We start from the raw sequence: 19,189 nt of genomic DNA, 5'->3' as shown, positions 1-19,189 counted from the left end.
GTACTTTGCTCTGTTCATCTTTCTCTCGATCTTGACGAGTCTCCCAGTCCCTGCCGCTGAAAAACATCCCCACAGCATGATGCTGCCACCACCACGCTTCACTGTAGGGATGGTATTGGCCAGGAGATGAGCAGTTCCTGGTTTCCTCCAGACGTGTTGCTTGGCATTGAGGCCAAAGAATTGGTTTCATCAGACCAGAGAATCTTGTTTCTCATGGTCAGTGTCCTTTAGATGCCTTTTGGCAAACTCCAAGTGGGCTGTTATGTGCCTTTTTTTGAGGAGTAGCTTCCGTCTGGCCACTCTACCATAAAGGTCTGATTGGTGGAGTGCTGCAGAGATGGTTGTCCTTTTGGAAAGTTCTCCCATTTCCACAGAGGAGCTCTATCAGAGTGACCATCGGGTTCTTGGTCACCTCCCTGACAAAGGCCATTCTCCTCTGATTGCTCAGTTTGGCTGGGAGGCCAGCTCTAGGAAGAGTCTTGGTGGTTCCAAACTTCTTCCATTTAAGAATGATGGAGTCCACTGTGTTCTTGGGGACCTTCAATGCTGCAGAATTGTTTTGGTACCCTTACCCAGATCTGTGCCTCGGCACAATCCTGTCTCAGAGCTCTACGGACAATTTCTTCGACCTCATGGCTTGGTTTTTGCTCTGACTTGCACCGTCAACTGTGGGACCTTATATAGACAGGTGTGTGCCTTTCCAACTCATGTCCAATCAATTTCATTTACCACAGGTGGACTCCAATAAAGTTGTAGAAACATCTCAAGTATAATCAATGGAAACAGGTTGCACCTAAACTCAATTTTGAGTCTCATGGCAAATGGTCTGAATACTTGTGTAAATAATGTATTTCTGTTTTGATTTTTAATAAATTGGCAACATTTCTAAAAACCTGTTTTTGCTTTGTTGTTATGGGGTGTAGATTGATGAGGGAAAAAAACGATTTAATACATTTTAGAGAAAGGCAACAAAATGTGGAGAAAGTCGAGGGGTCTGAATACTTTCCGAAGGCACTGTATGTTCAAAGTTCACATCACTGTGATTTGTTTTTACATGATTGATCGACCATGGTTAATGTTTTATAGAAATATTGTTGTGTATTAGTACAGCTTTTTATTCACGTTAATATATTTCCTGGTGTGAACCCATGACTGAGGTTGACAAATATTATTGTATTAATTTGAAAATGATTCTCTCTTAGTCCTTCAGAACAGCATTATTTTTTTCTTTTCGTGGTTCTTCTCAAATCGGAAACAGGCTCTAAGATCGTAGGAAAGGTTCTGAGACCAGTAGGACATTCCTGGCGTCAAGAACACCAGAAATTCCAAATCCCACCCAGAACAAGACCCCTAATCCCTACCTCCCAACCCTAGTGTATATGCTGAATTTGGAAAATTAATAAAATAAGTGTTGTGTTTTAATTACATTTTGCATTCTACAACAAATCTAGCTGTATAGAAAACACTGTCCTTTGTCATTCAACAAATTCTACAAGGTAACAAAGGTGTTACTTTTAAGTTTTTTATTGAATGGATACAGCTACATAAATCAGAGGCCTGCAGTACAAATACTTGACAAAAAAAGTTTTGAAATTCAGCTATTAAGAAAACCTTGATTAAACGATCTCTGTACATTCTGTGAGATATGTTGAGGAGCTGGAACAGAAGTCAGAAACAAGACGCTCACATACACGATGTGTCTCTATTGACCCTCCACCCCATCCACCCTTAATACCTCCACCCATGCAAACACACACACTCCAAACAGCCTTCACTTAGTCATCATCCAACTACCACCATCTTCCACACTTTCAAACACCTTTCATTCATACCTCTCCCTCATACACAAACACCATCTAGCTTCTACTTCTCCACTCGTAACAGACTGACGTCTTCAGAGAGAGAAAACAAATCTCTTCCCTCCCACATCCCTCACCCCCTCGCTGATCTAGGTATGAAGCCTAATTCTATTTTTCATAAAACAAAAACAGTCAATCACATTGAGAGACGGGAACATTTATAATGTACATATAATATAAATGTCAATACTCTTGTCACACTGTCGTTGGCATTAGAAAGGATGGATTTAATGCAATGGTGGTTCAAACGGATTTCTCTCTTTTTATTCAAGTGCTCTTGCTTGCTCTTTTTGGGTGGGACACAGACACAGCGAAGGTACTTTATATACTATATATCTTAGGCACCATAGCCTAGGTACTTTATTTCTTAGGCACCATAGCCTAGGTACTTTATATACCTTAGGCACCATAGCCTAGGTACATTATATACTATATATCTTAGGCACCATAGCATAGGTACTTTATATATTAGATAACATTACTAAGATATAAAGTACCTAGGCAAAGACCTTTTATATAAGTTGCAGCGTAGGTCTTCCTTGCCAAGCACACAAATAGGTAAAAAGGTGGTCTGACTATTATCCCAATTATCAACTCAAAATTACAAAATGGATTTGCCTTTTATTTAATACGGCAGTGATGCCCCAGCCTAGGGACAGTCAATAAAGAAATGTACATTGTAGATTGAATCGTCATGTATCATTTATAGAAATGTACAATGTAGATTTAATCATGTGTCATTTGTTCAGATCCACTGTTAAACTCCAATGACATTAGATTCATTCTAGATGATGAAATAAATAAACATGATGCTAGGACTGATTCTCTGGAGGCCAAGTAACAAAGACCCATCCTACTGCCCCTCAGAGAGGGAGAGAGAAAGGGAGAAGAGGCACAAGACCGGAGAGCAGAGGGAGGGAGAAGAGGAGAGCGGTAGAAAAGAGGAGAGCAGGAAAAGAGGGGGACACGGAGGGAGGGATAGCGGGAGGGATACGGAGGGAGGGAGGGACACGGAGAGCGGGAGGGAGGGAGGGAGAGCGGGAGGGATACGGAGGGAGGGAGGGACACGGAGAGCGGGAGGGAGGGAGGGAGAGCGGGAGGGATACGGAGAGCGGGAGGGAGGGAGGGATACGGAGAGCGGGAGGGATACGGAGAGCGGGAGGGATACGGAGAGCGGGAGGGATACGGAGAGCGGGAGGGATACGGAGAGCGGGAGGGATACGGAGAGCGGGAGGGATACGGAGAGCGGGAAGGAGGGATACGGAGAGCGGGAGGGAGGGATACGGAGAGCGGGAGGGAGGGAGGGATACGGAGAGCGGGAGGGAGGGAGGGATACGGAGAGCGGGAGGGAGGGAGGGATACGGAGAGCGGGAGGGATACGGAGAGCGGGAGGGATACGGAGAGCGGGAGGGATACGGAGAGCGGGAGGGATACGGAGAGCGGGAAGGAGGGATACGGAGAGTGGGAGGGAGGGATACGGAGAGCGGGAAGGAGGGAGGGATACGGAGAGCGGGAGGGAGGGAGGGATACGGAGAGCGGGAGGGAGGGAGGGATACGGAGAGCGGGAGGGAGGGAGGGATACGGAGAGCGGGAAGGAGGGATACGGAGAGCGGGAAGGAGGGATACGGAGAGCGGGAAGGAGGGATACGGAGAGCGGGAGGGAGGGAGGGATACGGAGAGCGGGAGGGAGGGAGGGATACGGAGAGCGGGAGGGAGGGATACGGAGAGCGGGAAGGAGGGATACGGAGAGCGGGAAGGAGGGATACGGAGAGCGGGAGGGAGGGAGGGATACGGAGAGCGGGAGGGAGGGAGGGATACGGAGAGCGGGAGGGAGGGAGGGATACGGAGAGCGGGAGGGAGGGAGGGATGGATACGGAGAGCGGGAGGGAGGGAGGGATACGGAGAGCGGGAGGGAGGGAGGGATACGGAGAGCGGGAGGGAGGGAGGGATACGGAGAGCGGGAGGGATACGGAGAGCGGGAGGGAGGGAGGGATACGGAGAGCGGGAGGGAGGGAGGGATACGGAGAGCGGGAGGGATACGGAGAGCGGGAGGGAGGGAGGGATACGGAGAGCGGGAGGGATACGGAGAGCGGGAGGGAGGGATACGGAGAGCGGGAGGGAGGGATACGGAGAGCGGGAGGGAGGGAGGGATACGGAGGGAGGGAGGGATACGGAGAGCGGGAGGGAGGGAGGGAGGGATACGGAGAGCGGGAGGGAGGGAGGGATACGGAGAGCGGGAGGGAGGGAGGGATACGGAGAGCGGGAGGGAGGGAGGGATACGGAGAGCGGGAGGGAGGGAGGGATACAGAGGGAGGTGGGCCAGATGCCTAGGCCTGTGTGTTGGTCCCGTTCTTGTTAGGTGGGCCACTGGCTGGGAGGTTGTTGGGAGGGGGAGGAGCATCTTGGCGAGGGGGCATCCGCTCATTGACCCTGTCCAGACCTCGGGCCTCCTCAAAGGACTGGATCTTATGCTGCGGGTTGAACCCTTGGATGGCTGGAGAGAGATGTAGAGTTTAGTATTAGTGCAGGAATACAGCACAATACAGGGGGTTTGGTCTGACGCTTAGTAAGGGAGGTATGGGGGTGAAGAGAAAGATTTAGGATCTAATCTACAGTCTAGTAGGTACTAGTTAGTGGTTGGTAGGGGTAATAGAAGTATAGTCTAATATGGTCATGTTCAGTCTAATACATAAAGTGTAGTCTGACATTGTAGACTTGAAGGGTTTGGTTGTTAGAAGGTTTTGGTAGTTAGAGGTAAGACACTTACTTCAAAAACATCAAGGCAGCATGGGCAAACAAACAGAGAGAAGGAGATTGAGACCAGGTGGAGGAGACAGAGAGAGGGAGTGGAGCGAAGACTCAGACTATTTGGTAAATGGCATAAATAGCCTGATACTTCATGGTACGTCCACAAAACGTCTCTTAACTTAGTAATATGTATATAAACAACAATAATACACTCAAACTTTGGGGAGGGAGGAAGAGGGAGGAGAGAGAGAGAGAGAGAGTTGAGAAATGACTTGCGTACCTCGTGCCTCTTCTGCCTGTACGGTAGCTGTGTAAGCGTGAGTAGTAGAGCCATGCCCAAAACATACAGAGAGAGAGTTAACATTACCAACAGACCCAGATCAGTGAGGAATCAATGCATTCAGAGTGTTAAACATCTATAGTCAGTGAGATAATGTATTTATTCAGAGTGTTAAACATCTATAGTCAGTGAGATATCAATGTATTTATTCAGAATGTTAAACATCTATAGTCAGTGAGTTATCAATTTATTTATTCAGAGTGTTAAACATCTATAGTCAGTGAGATATCAATGTATTTATTCAGAGTGTTAAACATCTATAGTCAGTGAGTTGTTATCAATGCAGTCAGTCATAAGATCATTCAACCCCACCCCCAACCTCCCCAGCCCACTTCCCTCTCAACCCTGACACAGGAGTTCCACATGACTGGGATTAGTGCAGAAAGGGGAATGTTCTGGGTTTAAGAGATTGATCAAGGTTTAAAGAGAATTCTGCAGGTTAAAGGAGAATGTGGATTAGGGATAGGTGAGTGTGTGAGAGTCAGGGAGCCCGAGAGAGGGAGGTGGAAGGAGCATTAAGTCTGTTGGTGGGTTTGAGTGCAGGCAAAGGATAAAACAATTGTCTCATGATGCCATAGTAGTTCAGGTGAGAGTGTGTGTGTGTGTAGGTGTGCATACGTACCGCTCTCCAGGGTCTGCCGTCCTCCAGACAGAACTCCCACAGGCAAGGCCCCAGTGGGGGTCAGCCCCTTCAGCTGTAACACACTCTCATTCTCCTCTCTGTCAACACACACATTCAGTTTCCAGATTCAACAGCATGGTTGTTACAAGCGGGGCACCATACAAAAGATTGGACTGGAAGCTGAACATAACCAAGTCCAGATAGAATCTGGATGCAGGTCTTCTCATCAATACCTTTACAGAGGTTGATTACATCTAATCAATGAAACCAGATGTGTACTGTACCTGAGCACAGAAAAGACACGGGCCATCTTCCCAATTGCTCTGATCTTATTCCTGATGACCTCCTTCCTCACAGCAGACGTTCCAGCTGAGAGGGAGAGAAAGAGCAAGAGAGAGAAAATGAGAAAGAGAGCGAGGGAAGGAGGATAGAGAGAAAGAAGGTAGGAGAGAGGGAGAAAGAAGGGCGAGGTACGGGACTTGTGAAACATTACACACACCGGCCGTGTTCGAGAGCATCCAAAACTGTGACGTATCATGGGTAAATAGATTTTTAGATCAGTCAGTCGACTTTAAAGTCTGCTGCAATGTCGAACTCGCCCACACACACAGCTCAGCTGATACTCAGCTGCCATGTGGCAACAATAGAGGTGTTGACCAATATCTGTTGTTGAATCCGTTGTGGGTGTGAACTCTTCACCTCTCTTCACGTCTATTTTTGCTACACTGCACTTCAGTCAAAAACAACTTCACTTCCTTAAAGGTTTCATTTCCTCTTTGAAGGAACACGTTGCTACTATATCATCATTATCATACATGGAAAGTCAATATGAAAGTGTTGTTAAGTGTGTTTCTTACCCTCGCAGGTGTCGTCTCCTTCAGACATGAGCTCGTCGTCAGAGCAGATGTTGAGCACGTTAACCAGCATCTCTGTCACTGTAGGAACACACACATTATCTCACACAGAGGTCAGTTTTGCAAAGGTAACAAGAAGCCCAAAGTTACTATACACACCGTTATAACACACATATACACTCACCCTTCTCGCCTACGAAGGGCAGAGACCAGGTGAACACGTCCATGAAGTTGGGCAGCCAGTAGGGATGGGGGGAGCAGTTGAACTGACGGATGTTCATCACGTTATTCTCATACTTCAGTACCGCCGCTACAAGAACACACACACACCATCTGCCATGTGTTGCCATGGTTTCTACCTTGTTATGTTTCTAACCTATTGTCATGGTTTGAAATGTGGGTAACCTTTGTGTTTGTTTACCTTTGTTGTTGTACACGTCCAGGTAATTCGGAGCAGAGAATATCGTGATCAGAGAAGGAAAACCCGTCGTCTGGCTTTTCCTGTACATTCTATACCTGAAATACACAGTTTATATCACAAAACAGTATCATACTACTATTATTATGAATTAATAATACTCACCCAGCGTCCTGGGCTTCATGTGCTCTCAAAACAGTATCATACTACTATTATTATGAATTAATAATACTCACCCAGCGTCCTGGGCTTCATGTGCTCTTAAAACAGTATCATACTACAATAATACTCACCCAGCGTCCTGGGCTTCATGTGCTCTTAAAACAGTATCATAACTTAATAATAATACTCACCCAGCGTCCTGGGCTTCATGTGCTCTTAAAACAGTATCATACTACTACTTTTATTATTATTATTATTATTAATGACTTAATATAATACTCACCCAGCATCCTGGGCTTCATGTGCTCTTATTACTGACAGCAGATTATTGTTCATCAGAAAGTCACATACTGCTGGGTAACTGTAGAAGTAGGAGCAACCTCGAACTGAGTTATGAGCAAAGTGTTCCTGGGACTTCTCAGAGCCATAGTCTTCTCCAGGGTCTGACCACAGCAGGTCACACATGGGTCCGAACGCAGGGGGCTCCTTAAACCGGTCCAGCTGGTCAACACAGAGTTAAACACAGTTAATCTACAGGGTTAATCCGGTTAAACAGTTCAATAACGCCGGGTGCTCCTTATACCCGTCAAAACACGTTAATAACATTGTCAGCTTAACCAGTTAAAACGATTAAGATAGAGTTCATCCAAAGCAGGTCAGGGGTCAGAGGTCAGGGGTCATACCTTGCGTATGTCGTCCAGGCAGGTGATTTCAGGGCTCAGGCCTCCGTGGACACACAGGAACTGCTGGTTGAGGAGCGCAGCCAGGGGAAGGCAGTCAAACGCCTCCATACACGCATCATACACACGCTCAGAGTACTTTATCTTACCTAGAACACAACAGAGAGGACATTATTATTACTATAAGACCCACCTACCCACAGAGTACTTTATCTTACCTAGAACACAACAGAGAGGACATTATTATTACTATAAGACACACCCACCCACAGACACGCACCCACCCACCCACCCACCCACACACACTAAATACACAGGACCACTCACACTCCTGTTTAAAGGTGAAGTACTCTGTGAGATGTCGGCACTCATGGTTTCCTCTGAGGAGGAACAGAGTGGTGGGGTGGTTGATCTTCAGAGTCCACAGGAACAACACACACTGAAGAGAAAGAGAGAGTGAGTTCCATCTACACTAGCTACGATCACGACAGCTAGGATGAAGGCCAATAGATATGTAATGATATCATTACAATACACTGGCTTAATCAGAACCTAAGAGGAACACAAAACCCAATTGTGTGTGGGGTGGGGTTCGACGACAACTGGGTACTGTGCTGCTGACTATTTAAAGATGTGCTGCTAAGCCCTGCGACTCAAGACCGGGTTACAGGCCATGACTCCAAATGTTAGATGAAACAGCAGATTCAGAAACACACTGACCTCGATGCTGAAGTATCCTCGATCAACATAGTCCCCCAGGAACAGGTAGCGGGTGCTGTTGGGCGAGCCGCCCACCTCAAACAGCTTCATCAGGTCAAAGAACTGGCCATGGACATCCCCACACACTGCAACACACACACACGAGTTAGAGGTCCATCTGTCGGAGAATGTTTGGGGTTAGTAACAGGTCAGAGGTTACCTGTTATAGGTGCTTCCACCTCCAGCATGCATTTCTCTTGTCGCAGGATGTTGGCTCCATCAGTAATGATCCGTAGAGCTGCTTCCTCCTCCAGACGGCCCTCCTTAACGAGATGGGTCTTGAGCACCTCAACACTGGGCTTCCCGTCTACATACAGGTCCTTTACCGTCAGCTTGGAGCCAGGGGGGTAGGGCACCGCTACAACGCAATACAACATTATTATAAAGAATATACACTACCAACACTAATTAACTAATGAATCTATCAAACACCAGGACACACCCTGTAGCAGCTCTATTGGTTTATTACAACCCAGGACACACCCTCTAGCATCTCTATTGGTTTATTAAAACCCAGGACACACCCTCTAGCATCTCTATTGGTTCATTACAACCCAGGACACACCCTCTAGCATCTCTATTGGTTCATTACAACCCAGGACACACCCTCTAGCATCTCTATTGGTTCATTACAACCCAGGACACACCCTCTAGCATCTCTATTGGTTCATTACAACCCAGGACACACCCTCTAGCATCTCTATTGGTTCATTACAACCAAGGACACACCCTCTAGCATCTCTATTGGTTCATTACAACCCAGGACACACCCTCTAGCATCTCTATTGGTTCATTACAACCCAGGACACACCCTCTAGCATCTCTATTGGTTCATTACAACCCAGGACACACCCTCTAGCATCTCTATTGGTTCATTAAAACCCAGGACACACCCTCTAGCATCTCTATTGGTTTATTAAAACCCAGGACACACCGTCTAGCAGCTCTATTGGTTCATTAAAATCCAGGACACACCCTCTAATGTATCTATTGGTCTATTGAACCCCAGGACACACCCTCTGGAGGTCTCAGGGTACCAATCCTTCCACATTAAAATGTGGTGGCTCTAGTCTAGAGATAGACAGTGTGTTGCATGGCTGAGTGACTGGGTAAAAATACAGCGTCATATTTGCAAGAGGACTGGCAGGAATCAGGAAGATCAGATTTGACTGGCAAAAAAACCTCTATCGGTCTCCCTCCCTCTGGGCTATATTAAGTCCTAGTCACATGAATAGTCTACCATTCATTCATTCATTCATTCATTCATTCATTCATCAGAACCCACTATTTTAATGTTACCGTCGGTGTGGTGCCAGGTATTGCATCCATAATTCCCTCTGAAAATAACTAAAATACACTATATTTCCAAAAGTATGCGGACACCATCTCGTTGAACATCTCATTACAAAATCATGGGCATTAATATGGAGTTGGTCCCCTTTTGCTGCTATAAAAGCATCCACTTTTCTGGGAAGGCTTTCCACTAGATGTTGGAACAGTGCTGCAGGGACTAGCTTCCATTCAGCCACAAGAGCATTAATGAGGTAGGGCACTGATGTTGGGGGATTAGGGCTGGCTCGCAGTCAGCGCTCCAATTCAAGTTTCCAGTTTTAATGTCACATGCACAAGTAAAGTGAAATGATTTTCTTGCAAACTTATAACCTAACAATGCAATAACAATGTATTACTAGAAAATACACATTAAATAACAATAAGAAATATGAAATACACAAAGTAAACATACTATACACAGGAAATATATTTGTTTAAAGTCAGATCCAATACCATATTTCCATGTGCAGGAGTGATGGAGGTAGACATGTATAGGGGTAAGGGAGCTAGGCAACAGGATCTAAGATAAACACAGTAGCAGCAGCTTGCATATGAGTGTGTGTGTGTGTGTGTGTGTGTGTGTGTGTGTGTGTGTGTGTGTGTGTGTGTGTGTGTGTGTGTGTGTGTGTGTGTGTTGGAGTAACAGTGTGTGTGTGTGTATAGGGCCCTGTGAATGTGCATAGAGAGAGTGCAAAGGTTGAAATAAAAGGTCAATAAAGATACAAGGTAAACTCAAATAGTCCATGTAGCTATTTATCAGTTGTATTGTTTGGGGATAGAAGCTGTTCAAGAGCCTGTTGGTGTCAGACTTGATGCACCGGTACCTCTTGCAATGCGGCAGAAGAGGAAATAGTCTATGGCTTGGGTGGTTGGAGTCTGACAATTTTCCGGGCCTTCTTTTCACACCACCTGATATAGAGGTCCTGGATGGCAGGGAGCTTGGCCCCAGTAATGTACTGGGCTGTCCACACAACCCTCTGTAGCGCCATGCGATCCAGGGCGATGCTATTGCCATGCCAAGCAGTGATGCAGCCAGTCAATATGCTCTGAATGGTACAGCTGTAGAACCTTTTGAAGATTTGAGGGCCCATGCCACATTTATCCAACCTCCTTAGGGGGAAGGGGCACCGCGGCGCCTTTTTCACAACTGTGCGTGTGTTTGGACCATTTTAAGTCTTTAGTGATTTGGACATTGAGGAACTTGAAGCTGTCTACCTGCTCCACTGCCGCCCCGTCGATGTGGATGGGGGCGTGCTCACCCTGTAGTCCACGATCAGCTCCTTGGTCTTGCTGACGTTGAGGTTGTTGCTCCGGCAGCACACTCCCTGTTAGATGACTCATCGTCACTGCTGATCACCACTGTTGTGTTGTCAGCGAACTTGATAATGGTGTTGGAGTCATGCGTGGCCACACAGTCACGGGTGAACAGGGAGTACAGGAGGGGACTAAGCACACAGCCCTGTGGGGCCACTGTGTTAAGGGTCAGGAAGTCCAGGATCCAGTTGCAAAGGGAGGTGTTCAGACTCAGAGTCCTAAGCTTGGTGACGAGCTTGGAGGGGACAATGGTGTTGAATGCTGAGCTATAGTCAATGAACAGCATTCTCACATAGGTGTTCCTCTTAACTACATGGAGAGCAATTGAGATGGCGTTGTCTATGGATCTGTTGGGGCAGTATGCAAATTGGAGTGGGTGTAGGGTGTCTGGGATGGTGGAGTTAATGTGTTCCATAACCAGCCTCTAAAAGCACTTCATGATTACAGAAGTGAGCTCTACAGGGCGGTAGTCATGATTACAGAAGTGAGCTCTACAGGGCGGTAGTCATGATTACAGAAGTGAGCTCTACAGGGCGGTAGTCATGATTACAGAAGTGAGCTCTACAGGGCGGTAGTCATGATTACAGAAGTGAGCTCTACAGGGCGGTAGTCATGATTACAGAAGTGAGCTCTACAGGGCGGTAGTCATGATTACAGAAGTGAGCTCTACAGGGCGGTAGTCATGATTACAGAAGTGAGCTCTACAGGGCGGTAGTCATGATTACAGAAGTGAGCTCTACAGGGCGGTAGTCATGATTACATTAGTGAGCTCTACAGGGCGGTAGTCATGATTACAGAAGTGAGCTCTACAGGGCGGTAGTCATGATTACAGAAGTGAGCTCTACAGGGCGGTAGTCATGATTACAGAAGTGAGCTCTACAGGGCGGTAGTCATGATTACAGAAGTGAGCTCTACAGGGCGGTAGTCATGATTACAGAAGTGAGCTCTACAGGGCGGTAGTCATGATTACATTAGTGAGCTCTACAGGGCGGTAGTCATGATTACAGAAGTGAGCTCTACAGGGCGGTAGTCATGATTACAGAAGTGAGCTCTACAGGGCGGTAGTCATGATTACAGAAGTGAGCTCTACAGGGCGGTAGTCATGATTACAGAAGTGAGCTCTACAGGGCGGTAGTCATGATTACAGAAGTGAGCTCTACAGGGCGGTAGTCATGATTACAGAAGTGAGCTCTACAGGGCGGTAGTCATGATTACAGAAGTGAGCTCTACAGGGCGGTAGTCATGATTACAGAAGTGAGCTCTACAGGGCGGTAGTCATGATTACAGAAGTGAGCTCTACAGGGCGGTAGTCATGATTACAGAAGTGAGCGCTACAGGGCGGTAGTCATGATTACAGAAGTGAGCGCTACAGGGCGGTAGTCATGATTACAGAAGTGAGCTCTACAGGGCGGTAGTCATGATTACAGAAGTGAGCTCTACAGGGCGGTAGTCATGATTACAGAAGTGAGCTCTACAGGGCGGTAGTCATGATTACAGAAGTGAGCTCTACAGGGCGGTAGTCATGATTACAGAAGTGAGCTCTACAGGGCGGTAGTCATGATTACAGAAGTGAGCTCTACAGGGCGGTAGTGATTGTGGCATGAAGCCTTAGAGTTGTTGGGGACAGGGAAGGTTGTGGTCATCTTAAAACGTGGGGATTACAGACTGGGACAAGGAAAGGTTGAAAATGATCGTGAATATGCCTGCCAGCTGTTCTGCGTATGCTCTGAGAACGAGCCCTGGAATACCGTCGGGGCACGCTGCCTTGTGAGTGTTGACCTGATTCATCCCAAAGGTGTTCAATGGGGTTGAGGCCAGGGATCTGTACAGACCAGTCAAATTCTTCCACACCGATCTTGACAAACCATTTTTGTATGGACCTTGCTTAGTGCACGGGGGCATTGTCATGCTGGAACAGGAAAGGGCCTTCCCCAAACTGTTGCCATAAAGTTGGAAGCACAGAATTGTCTAGAATATCATTGTATGCTGTAGTGTTAAGATTTCCCTTCACTTGAACTAAGGGGCCTAGCCCGAACCATGAAAAACAGCACCAGACCATTATTCCTCCTCCACCACCAAACTTTACAGTGGGCACTATGCATTCAGGCAGGTAGTGTTCTACTGGCATCTGCCAAACCAAGATTAGTCCGTTGGACTGCCAGATGGTGAAGCGTGATTCATCACTCTAGAGAATGCGTTTCCACTGCTGCAGAGTCCAATGGCAGCAAGCTTTACATCCCTCCAGCCGACACTTGGCATTGTGCATGGTGATCTTAGGCTTGTGTGTGGCTGCTCGGCCATGGAAACTAATTTCATGAAGCTCCCAACGAACAGTTCATGTGCTGATGTTGCTTCCAGAGGCAGTTTGGAACTCGGTATTGAGTATTGCAACCAAGGAGATGATTTTTATGCGCTATGCGATTCAGCACTCGGCAGTCCCATTCTGTGGCCTACCACTTCGTGGCTGAGCCGTTGTTGCTCCTAGATGTGTCCACTTCTCAATAACAGCACTTACAGTTGACCAGGGGAGCTCTAGCAGGGCAGAAATTTTACTGACTGACTTGTTGGAAAGGTGGCATCCTATGATGGTGCCACATTAAATGTCACAGAGCTCTTCAGTAAGGCTATTCTACTGCCAATGTTTGTCTATGGAGATTGCATGGCTGTGTGCCTGATTTTATACACCTGTCAGTTACGGGTGTGGCTGAATTAGCCAAATCCACTAATTTGAAGGGGTGTCCACATACTTTTGTAGATATAGTGTAATTCTTCCCTCCATTTCTCTACCTCTATCCCACCCTCTGCCCAGTTAGTGTACATTTTCAACACAGAAGCAGGTCACACAGACAGACTGAGCTATTCATGTCACACTAAAGGTTCATCTTATCTAACCCATACTCCACACACATACTACATACTGGTTCATCATATCACACTACACACACTAATCCCGGGCCGAGCTCCTGTATACGCTAGGGCCCAGGGCCGAGCTCCTGTATACGCTAGGGCCCAGGGCCGAGCTCCTGTATACGCTAGGGCCCAGGGCCGAGCTCCTGTATACGCTAGGGCCCAGGGCCGAGCTCCTGTATACGCTAGGGCCCAGGGTGCGAGCTCCTGTATACGCTAGGGCCCAGGGTGCGAGCTCCTGTATACGCTAGGGCCCAGGGTGCGAGCTCCTGTATACGCTAGGGCCCAGGGTGCGAGCTCCTGTATACGCTAGGGCCCAGGGTGCGAGCTCCTGTATACGCTAGGGCCCAGGGTGCGAGCTCCTGTATACGCTAGGGCCCAGGGTGCGAGCTCCTGTATACGCTAGGGCCCAGGGTGCGAGCTCCTGTATACGCTAGGGCCCAGGGCCGAGCTCCTGTATACGCTAGGGCCCAGGGCCGAGCTCCTGTATACGCTAGGGCCCAGGGTGCGACCTCCTGTATACGCTAGGGCCCAGGGCAAAAAAAGGGCCCATATCCATACATGTATGAAGACAGTATCATTACACAGGCAGAGCAATGCAGCTGGCTGGCCTGATCAGGTTACTTTCGGTAACTAAGCCAAAAGGTCAAAAATGTCAACCCTCACAGAGCACTGACAACACGCACGCCTCTGACAGAAACTGATTATTGATCGCAGCAAATTACACTTAACAAAAATATAAAACGCAACATGTAAAATGTTGGTCCCATGTTTCATGAGCTGAAATAAAAGATCCCAGAAATGCATGTGCAGCTCTTGCACGTGCGATTGAAGCACATGATATTTACTGGGGGGAAGAAATGCAGCGACACTCCTCAGCTCGGCAACAATAACAATGGTGTTGGGTGCGGCCAGTTTCCCCATGCTGTGGATTCCATCTCTAAAGGCATAGGTTGCTTTCTTTAGACAAACAACGGTGTGTAACTAATCAACAATATTAGCATGAGAGGTGTTCTGCCAAAATGAATCGATTCTATTGTAATACCAATTTATTACCTCCATGCTGCCACTGTTTGGGTACACAGAGAAGGCGTCTCTTTTAATAAACCTTATTGGCCTAAAAAGCAGTTTGTTAAATGGTTTAAAGTAGTAAGATTACATTTTGGCCTATTCTAATTTGATGTAGGGAATGGGATAGAAATAAGTTGTTTTTGTGACCAGTAGGCCTAACTAACTGGTTAGCGTAAATTACAAATAAAACAATTGGTGGGAAAATGTGTGAATCTTCTAGTGGTTTAGATCTGCCTTGGCAGGCTTCCACACTGACTCATTTCTCTTCAAAAGTTGGCAGAACAACATTTGGTGCAACAGGCCTAGGCCTATACAGAATGAAGCAAGCACAGGCATGCTAGATCTATTGAATGTACAGTTGGCCCAGAAGACAGCAGCACAGCTGGCCCTTAAATGTACACAGAGGGCTCTCCTGACTCAAAGTAGAGAGATTGACTGCATTACTAATTGTCTTTGTGACAGGAATTGACGTGTTAAAAGCAAACTGTCTGTTCAAACAGCTAACACAAAGCTCAGACACCCTACATACCACAAGACATGTCACCAGGGGTCTCTTCATAATCCCCAAGTCCAGAACAGAGGCTGGGAAACACACAGTACTACATAGAGCCATGACTACATACAATTCTATTCCACATCAAGTAACTCAAGTTAGCAGTAAAATTCCACACACACAAAAAAAACACTGTGGACACACTAACATTGTATTGTTGTAATATTTTACATATTATATTGTAAATGTGTAATGGTGGAGCAGTGTACATTTGTACAGTGCACAATGTCTTGTCTGATGTAGACATTGTTTTGTTCTTGTTTGGACCCCAGGAAGAGTAGTGGCTGCTTTGGCAGCATCTGATGGGGATCCCAATAAAATACTAAATGCCGGTAATGTCTACCGGTAATGTCTACCGGTAATGTCTACCGGTAATGTCTACCGGTAATGTCTACCGGTAATGTCTACCGGTAATGTCAGCAGATGAACCTAATTTTGACTTGTTACACAATTGACGTGTGTGTCATGAAATGTTTTTTTTCCATTTCATTTCATGTTTACTATGTCAGCTAAAAGCTGAATTACAGTAACACATACAATAAACAGATTTAAATGAATAAGATACAACAAAATCTAAATGTCAGGGAGTTGAGACAAGAATGGAGGTTGACCGATCTGAGCGGTGGAGGGAGGGAAAGGGGCGTATCTTGGTCAGTGACAGCCACAGCGAGGGGCGTATCTTGGTCAGTGACCGCCACAGCGAGGGGCGTATCTTGGTCAGTGACAGCCACAGCGAGGGGCGTATCTTGGTCAGTGACAGCCACAGCGAGGGGCGTATCTTGGTCAGTGACCGCCACAGCGAGGGGCGTATCTTGGTCAGTGACAGCCACAGCGAGGGGCGTATCTTGGTCAGTGACAGCCACAGCGAGGGGCGTATCTTGGTCAGTGACAGCCACAGCGAGGGGCGTATCTTGGTCAGTGACAGCCACAGCGAGGGGCGTATCTTGGTCAGTGACAGCCACAGCGAGGGGCGTATCTTGGTCAGTGACAGCCACAGCGAGGGGCGTATCTTGGTCAGTGACAGCCACAGCGAGGGGCGTATCTTGGTCAGTGACAGCCACAGCGAGGGGCGTATCTTGGTCAGTGACAGCCACAGCGAGGGGCGTATCTTGGTCAGTGACAGCCACAGCGAGGGGCGTATCTTGGTCAGTGACAGTCACAGCGAGGGGCGTATCTTGGTCAGTGACAGCGAGGGGCGTATCTTGGTCAGTGACAGCGAGGGGCGTATCTTGGTCAGTGACAGCCACAGCGAGGGGCGTATCTTGGTCAGTGACAGCCACAGTGAGGGGCGTATCTTGGTCAGTGACAGCCACAGCGAGGGGCGTATCTTGGTCAGTGACAGTCACAGCGAGGGGCGTATCTTGGTCAGTGACAGCGAGGGGCGTATCTTGGTCAGTGACAGCCACAGCGAGGGGCGTATCTTGGTCAGTGACAGCCACAGTGAGGGGCGTATCTTGGTCAGTGACAGCCACAGCGAGGGGCGTATCTTGGTCAGTGACAGCCACAGCGAGGGGCGTATCTTGGTCACAGTCGCAGCCAGGGAGGTCAGTGGTCATAGAGTCAAGCTGTAGGCCTATGTATGAATGAGTGAGTGTGTGCGTGTTTCGCCCAGTGCTGTCTGTAGGATGGTTAACCTGGTGGCATCTGAGAGGCAGGTTTAATGACCTCAGCCTCTTGATGCTCCTAACCCTCACTAACCCACTGCACCCGTCACACACTCACACACACTTTGGGTCCACAACAAAAGACATTGTCATAAATAACAAGGTCATCACAGTTCTTGGAGCTCCTCAATCCTACTTGGTCCTCTTCACTCCCTGTGGAGCGTAAGGCCTTACCCTCATTCCTGTTGTTGTTTTCATAACATAGATCAGGGTTACAGTTAGATCAGGCAACATACAGTAAGCCTACCTGCTACCATTCAGAAATACCTGCTACAGTGTAGACAGAGCAGTTCTATGCACTGTTAGGCTTACCATTTACATTCTGTACAAGTGCATTACAAATTTCAAATAGAAGCCGATATTTCGAAAGCAAATGTTGCAAGTTGGTAGCAATAGCCCCCCACACCCCAATAGGCCACCCAGGTTGTAAATCAAAAGACCCGCTCCATGCCACTCAATCAACTGACAGTCATTCAGCATATGCCGCAGGAGCCCTGGGTGTGTGTGTGTGTGTATGCTGTGGTATAACCCACAAGTGTGTACACACACACACACACACACACACACACACACACACACACACACACACACACACACACACACACACCAAAAGAGGTTGATGGCATCATGGGGAGGACAGGCTCGTGGTAATGGCTGGAGCGGAATTAGTGGAATGGTATCAAATACATCAAACATAAGGCTTCCATGTGTTTGATGCCATTCCATTTGTTCCCTTCCAGACATTATTATGAGCCGTCCTCCCCTCAGCAGCCTCCACTGACACACACACACACTCTCACCTCACTGAGCCAGACAAGACACTTGAGAACACACACATGCTTATTTCAGTTCAGTCAGTGTGACAGTCAGATAAAACTAAAAATATAATCTAGCTAGGAGTCTCAAAAACATCTGACTATCTAGCTAGTTTGTTACAACAAGATTGATGGCAAAATCTAAGTTATTTGAGGTAAAATATTTATTAGCTTGCTTTATTCTTTAACGACGTGTCATCCGAGTGCTGCAGACTAGCAACCTAACTAGGGAAGCTAGCTTGTAAATGAACAAACCATTAACATTATCCCACTTGTTCCAAGCAAGCCAAATACGATGAACACCTGAACGATATAAGTAGCTAGCTAACGTTAGTTGGCAAGAAGCATCTTGTCCTTATTGGTGCATCTACGGCCAACCAAGCTAGCTTGATCGCTAGCTAGTTGTTTTCATCGCGAATTAGCTGCTAGCTAACTTCCTGCAACCACTTGCTGAATTAATATAGATACGATTGCATAGCTACCTTTAATGGGCCGATCGGTGGTGGACAGTTTGGCTGGTGTTTGGTCTTTCGTCATCGACATCTCGGCGTATCTGCCCCAGGAGGAAACAGTTAGCTAATGGTGTGAATTCCAAGGCGTAGCTAGCAGGCTAGCTAGTGAAATGAACTAGCCGTGCTAGCTAGCTAGCTCCAACAGCACCTCTGGATCCGCAGCCGTCCTCTCCGGCAGGGGGTTAGCAGACTAGGGAAGTGCAGATCAACTGGGCAGGAACGTAATTTAGCTTGCTAGATGTGGGGAGGGAGGGGGAGGGGGGAATCACTTTAACCACTAAATGAAAGCTTTTTCTTCCTGCCTTGTAGAGCCTGAGGTAGCTAGTAAACCAACTGCTGTCAAATTATCTGTCAGATGAACAGACTGCTCCCGTCCAGGAAAAGGTTTCCACCGATCTCACTGTTTTCTCAGGTTTACACACCGCAGCTCAATTCATGTCTTAATTTCATCTGTTTCTTCTTGGCTGTACCTAATCTGATCCAGGCCTCTTGGTTTGGGTTTTAGTCGTGATCAAATATATCGCCCAGACTGCTGTAGGATTACTGTAGCAATCCACCACAAACGGATTTCCTACAACA

The 19,189-nt window shown here is 47.3% G+C and overlaps 1 protein-coding gene across 3 annotated transcripts; it reads right to left on the bottom strand.

Annotated features, from left to right (window-relative positions):
- Positions 1 to 4,057: 4,057 nt before the first annotated feature.
- On the bottom strand, positions 4,058 to 19,189 carry LOC106568136 (serine/threonine-protein phosphatase 2B catalytic subunit gamma isoform). Of its 3 annotated transcripts, none has more exons than XM_014138200.2 (13): positions 18,581 to 19,189; positions 8,603 to 8,800; positions 8,404 to 8,528; positions 8,011 to 8,122; positions 7,687 to 7,832; positions 7,287 to 7,504; positions 6,845 to 6,939; positions 6,608 to 6,733; positions 6,427 to 6,504; positions 5,854 to 5,938; positions 5,570 to 5,667; positions 4,888 to 4,914; positions 4,058 to 4,344 (listed from the first exon to the last, which is right to left on the bottom strand). In XM_014138200.2, exons 1-13 carry the CDS (start codon positions 18,639 to 18,641, stop codon positions 4,187 to 4,189), a joined length of 1,527 nt encoding a protein of 508 aa, XP_013993675.1. In that variant the 5' UTR covers positions 18,642 to 19,189; the 3' UTR covers positions 4,058 to 4,186. The 3 variants fall into 3 exon arrangements, with proteins under 3 accessions (XP_013993675.1, XP_013993674.1, XP_013993677.1); XM_014138199.2 differs by having other exon boundaries at positions 4,059 to 4,353; positions 18,581 to 19,188; XM_014138202.2 differs by lacking the exon at positions 4,888 to 4,914 and having other exon boundaries at positions 4,059 to 4,353.

Source organism: Salmo salar, chromosome ssa13, assembly GCF_905237065.1.
Source record: "Salmo salar chromosome ssa13, Ssal_v3.1, whole genome shotgun sequence".
Taxonomy (NCBI): Eukaryota; Metazoa; Chordata; class Actinopteri; order Salmoniformes; family Salmonidae; genus Salmo; species Salmo salar.
The sequence above is the reverse complement of the archived record's forward strand: the minus strand, read 5'-3'. Positions and strand labels throughout refer to the sequence as shown.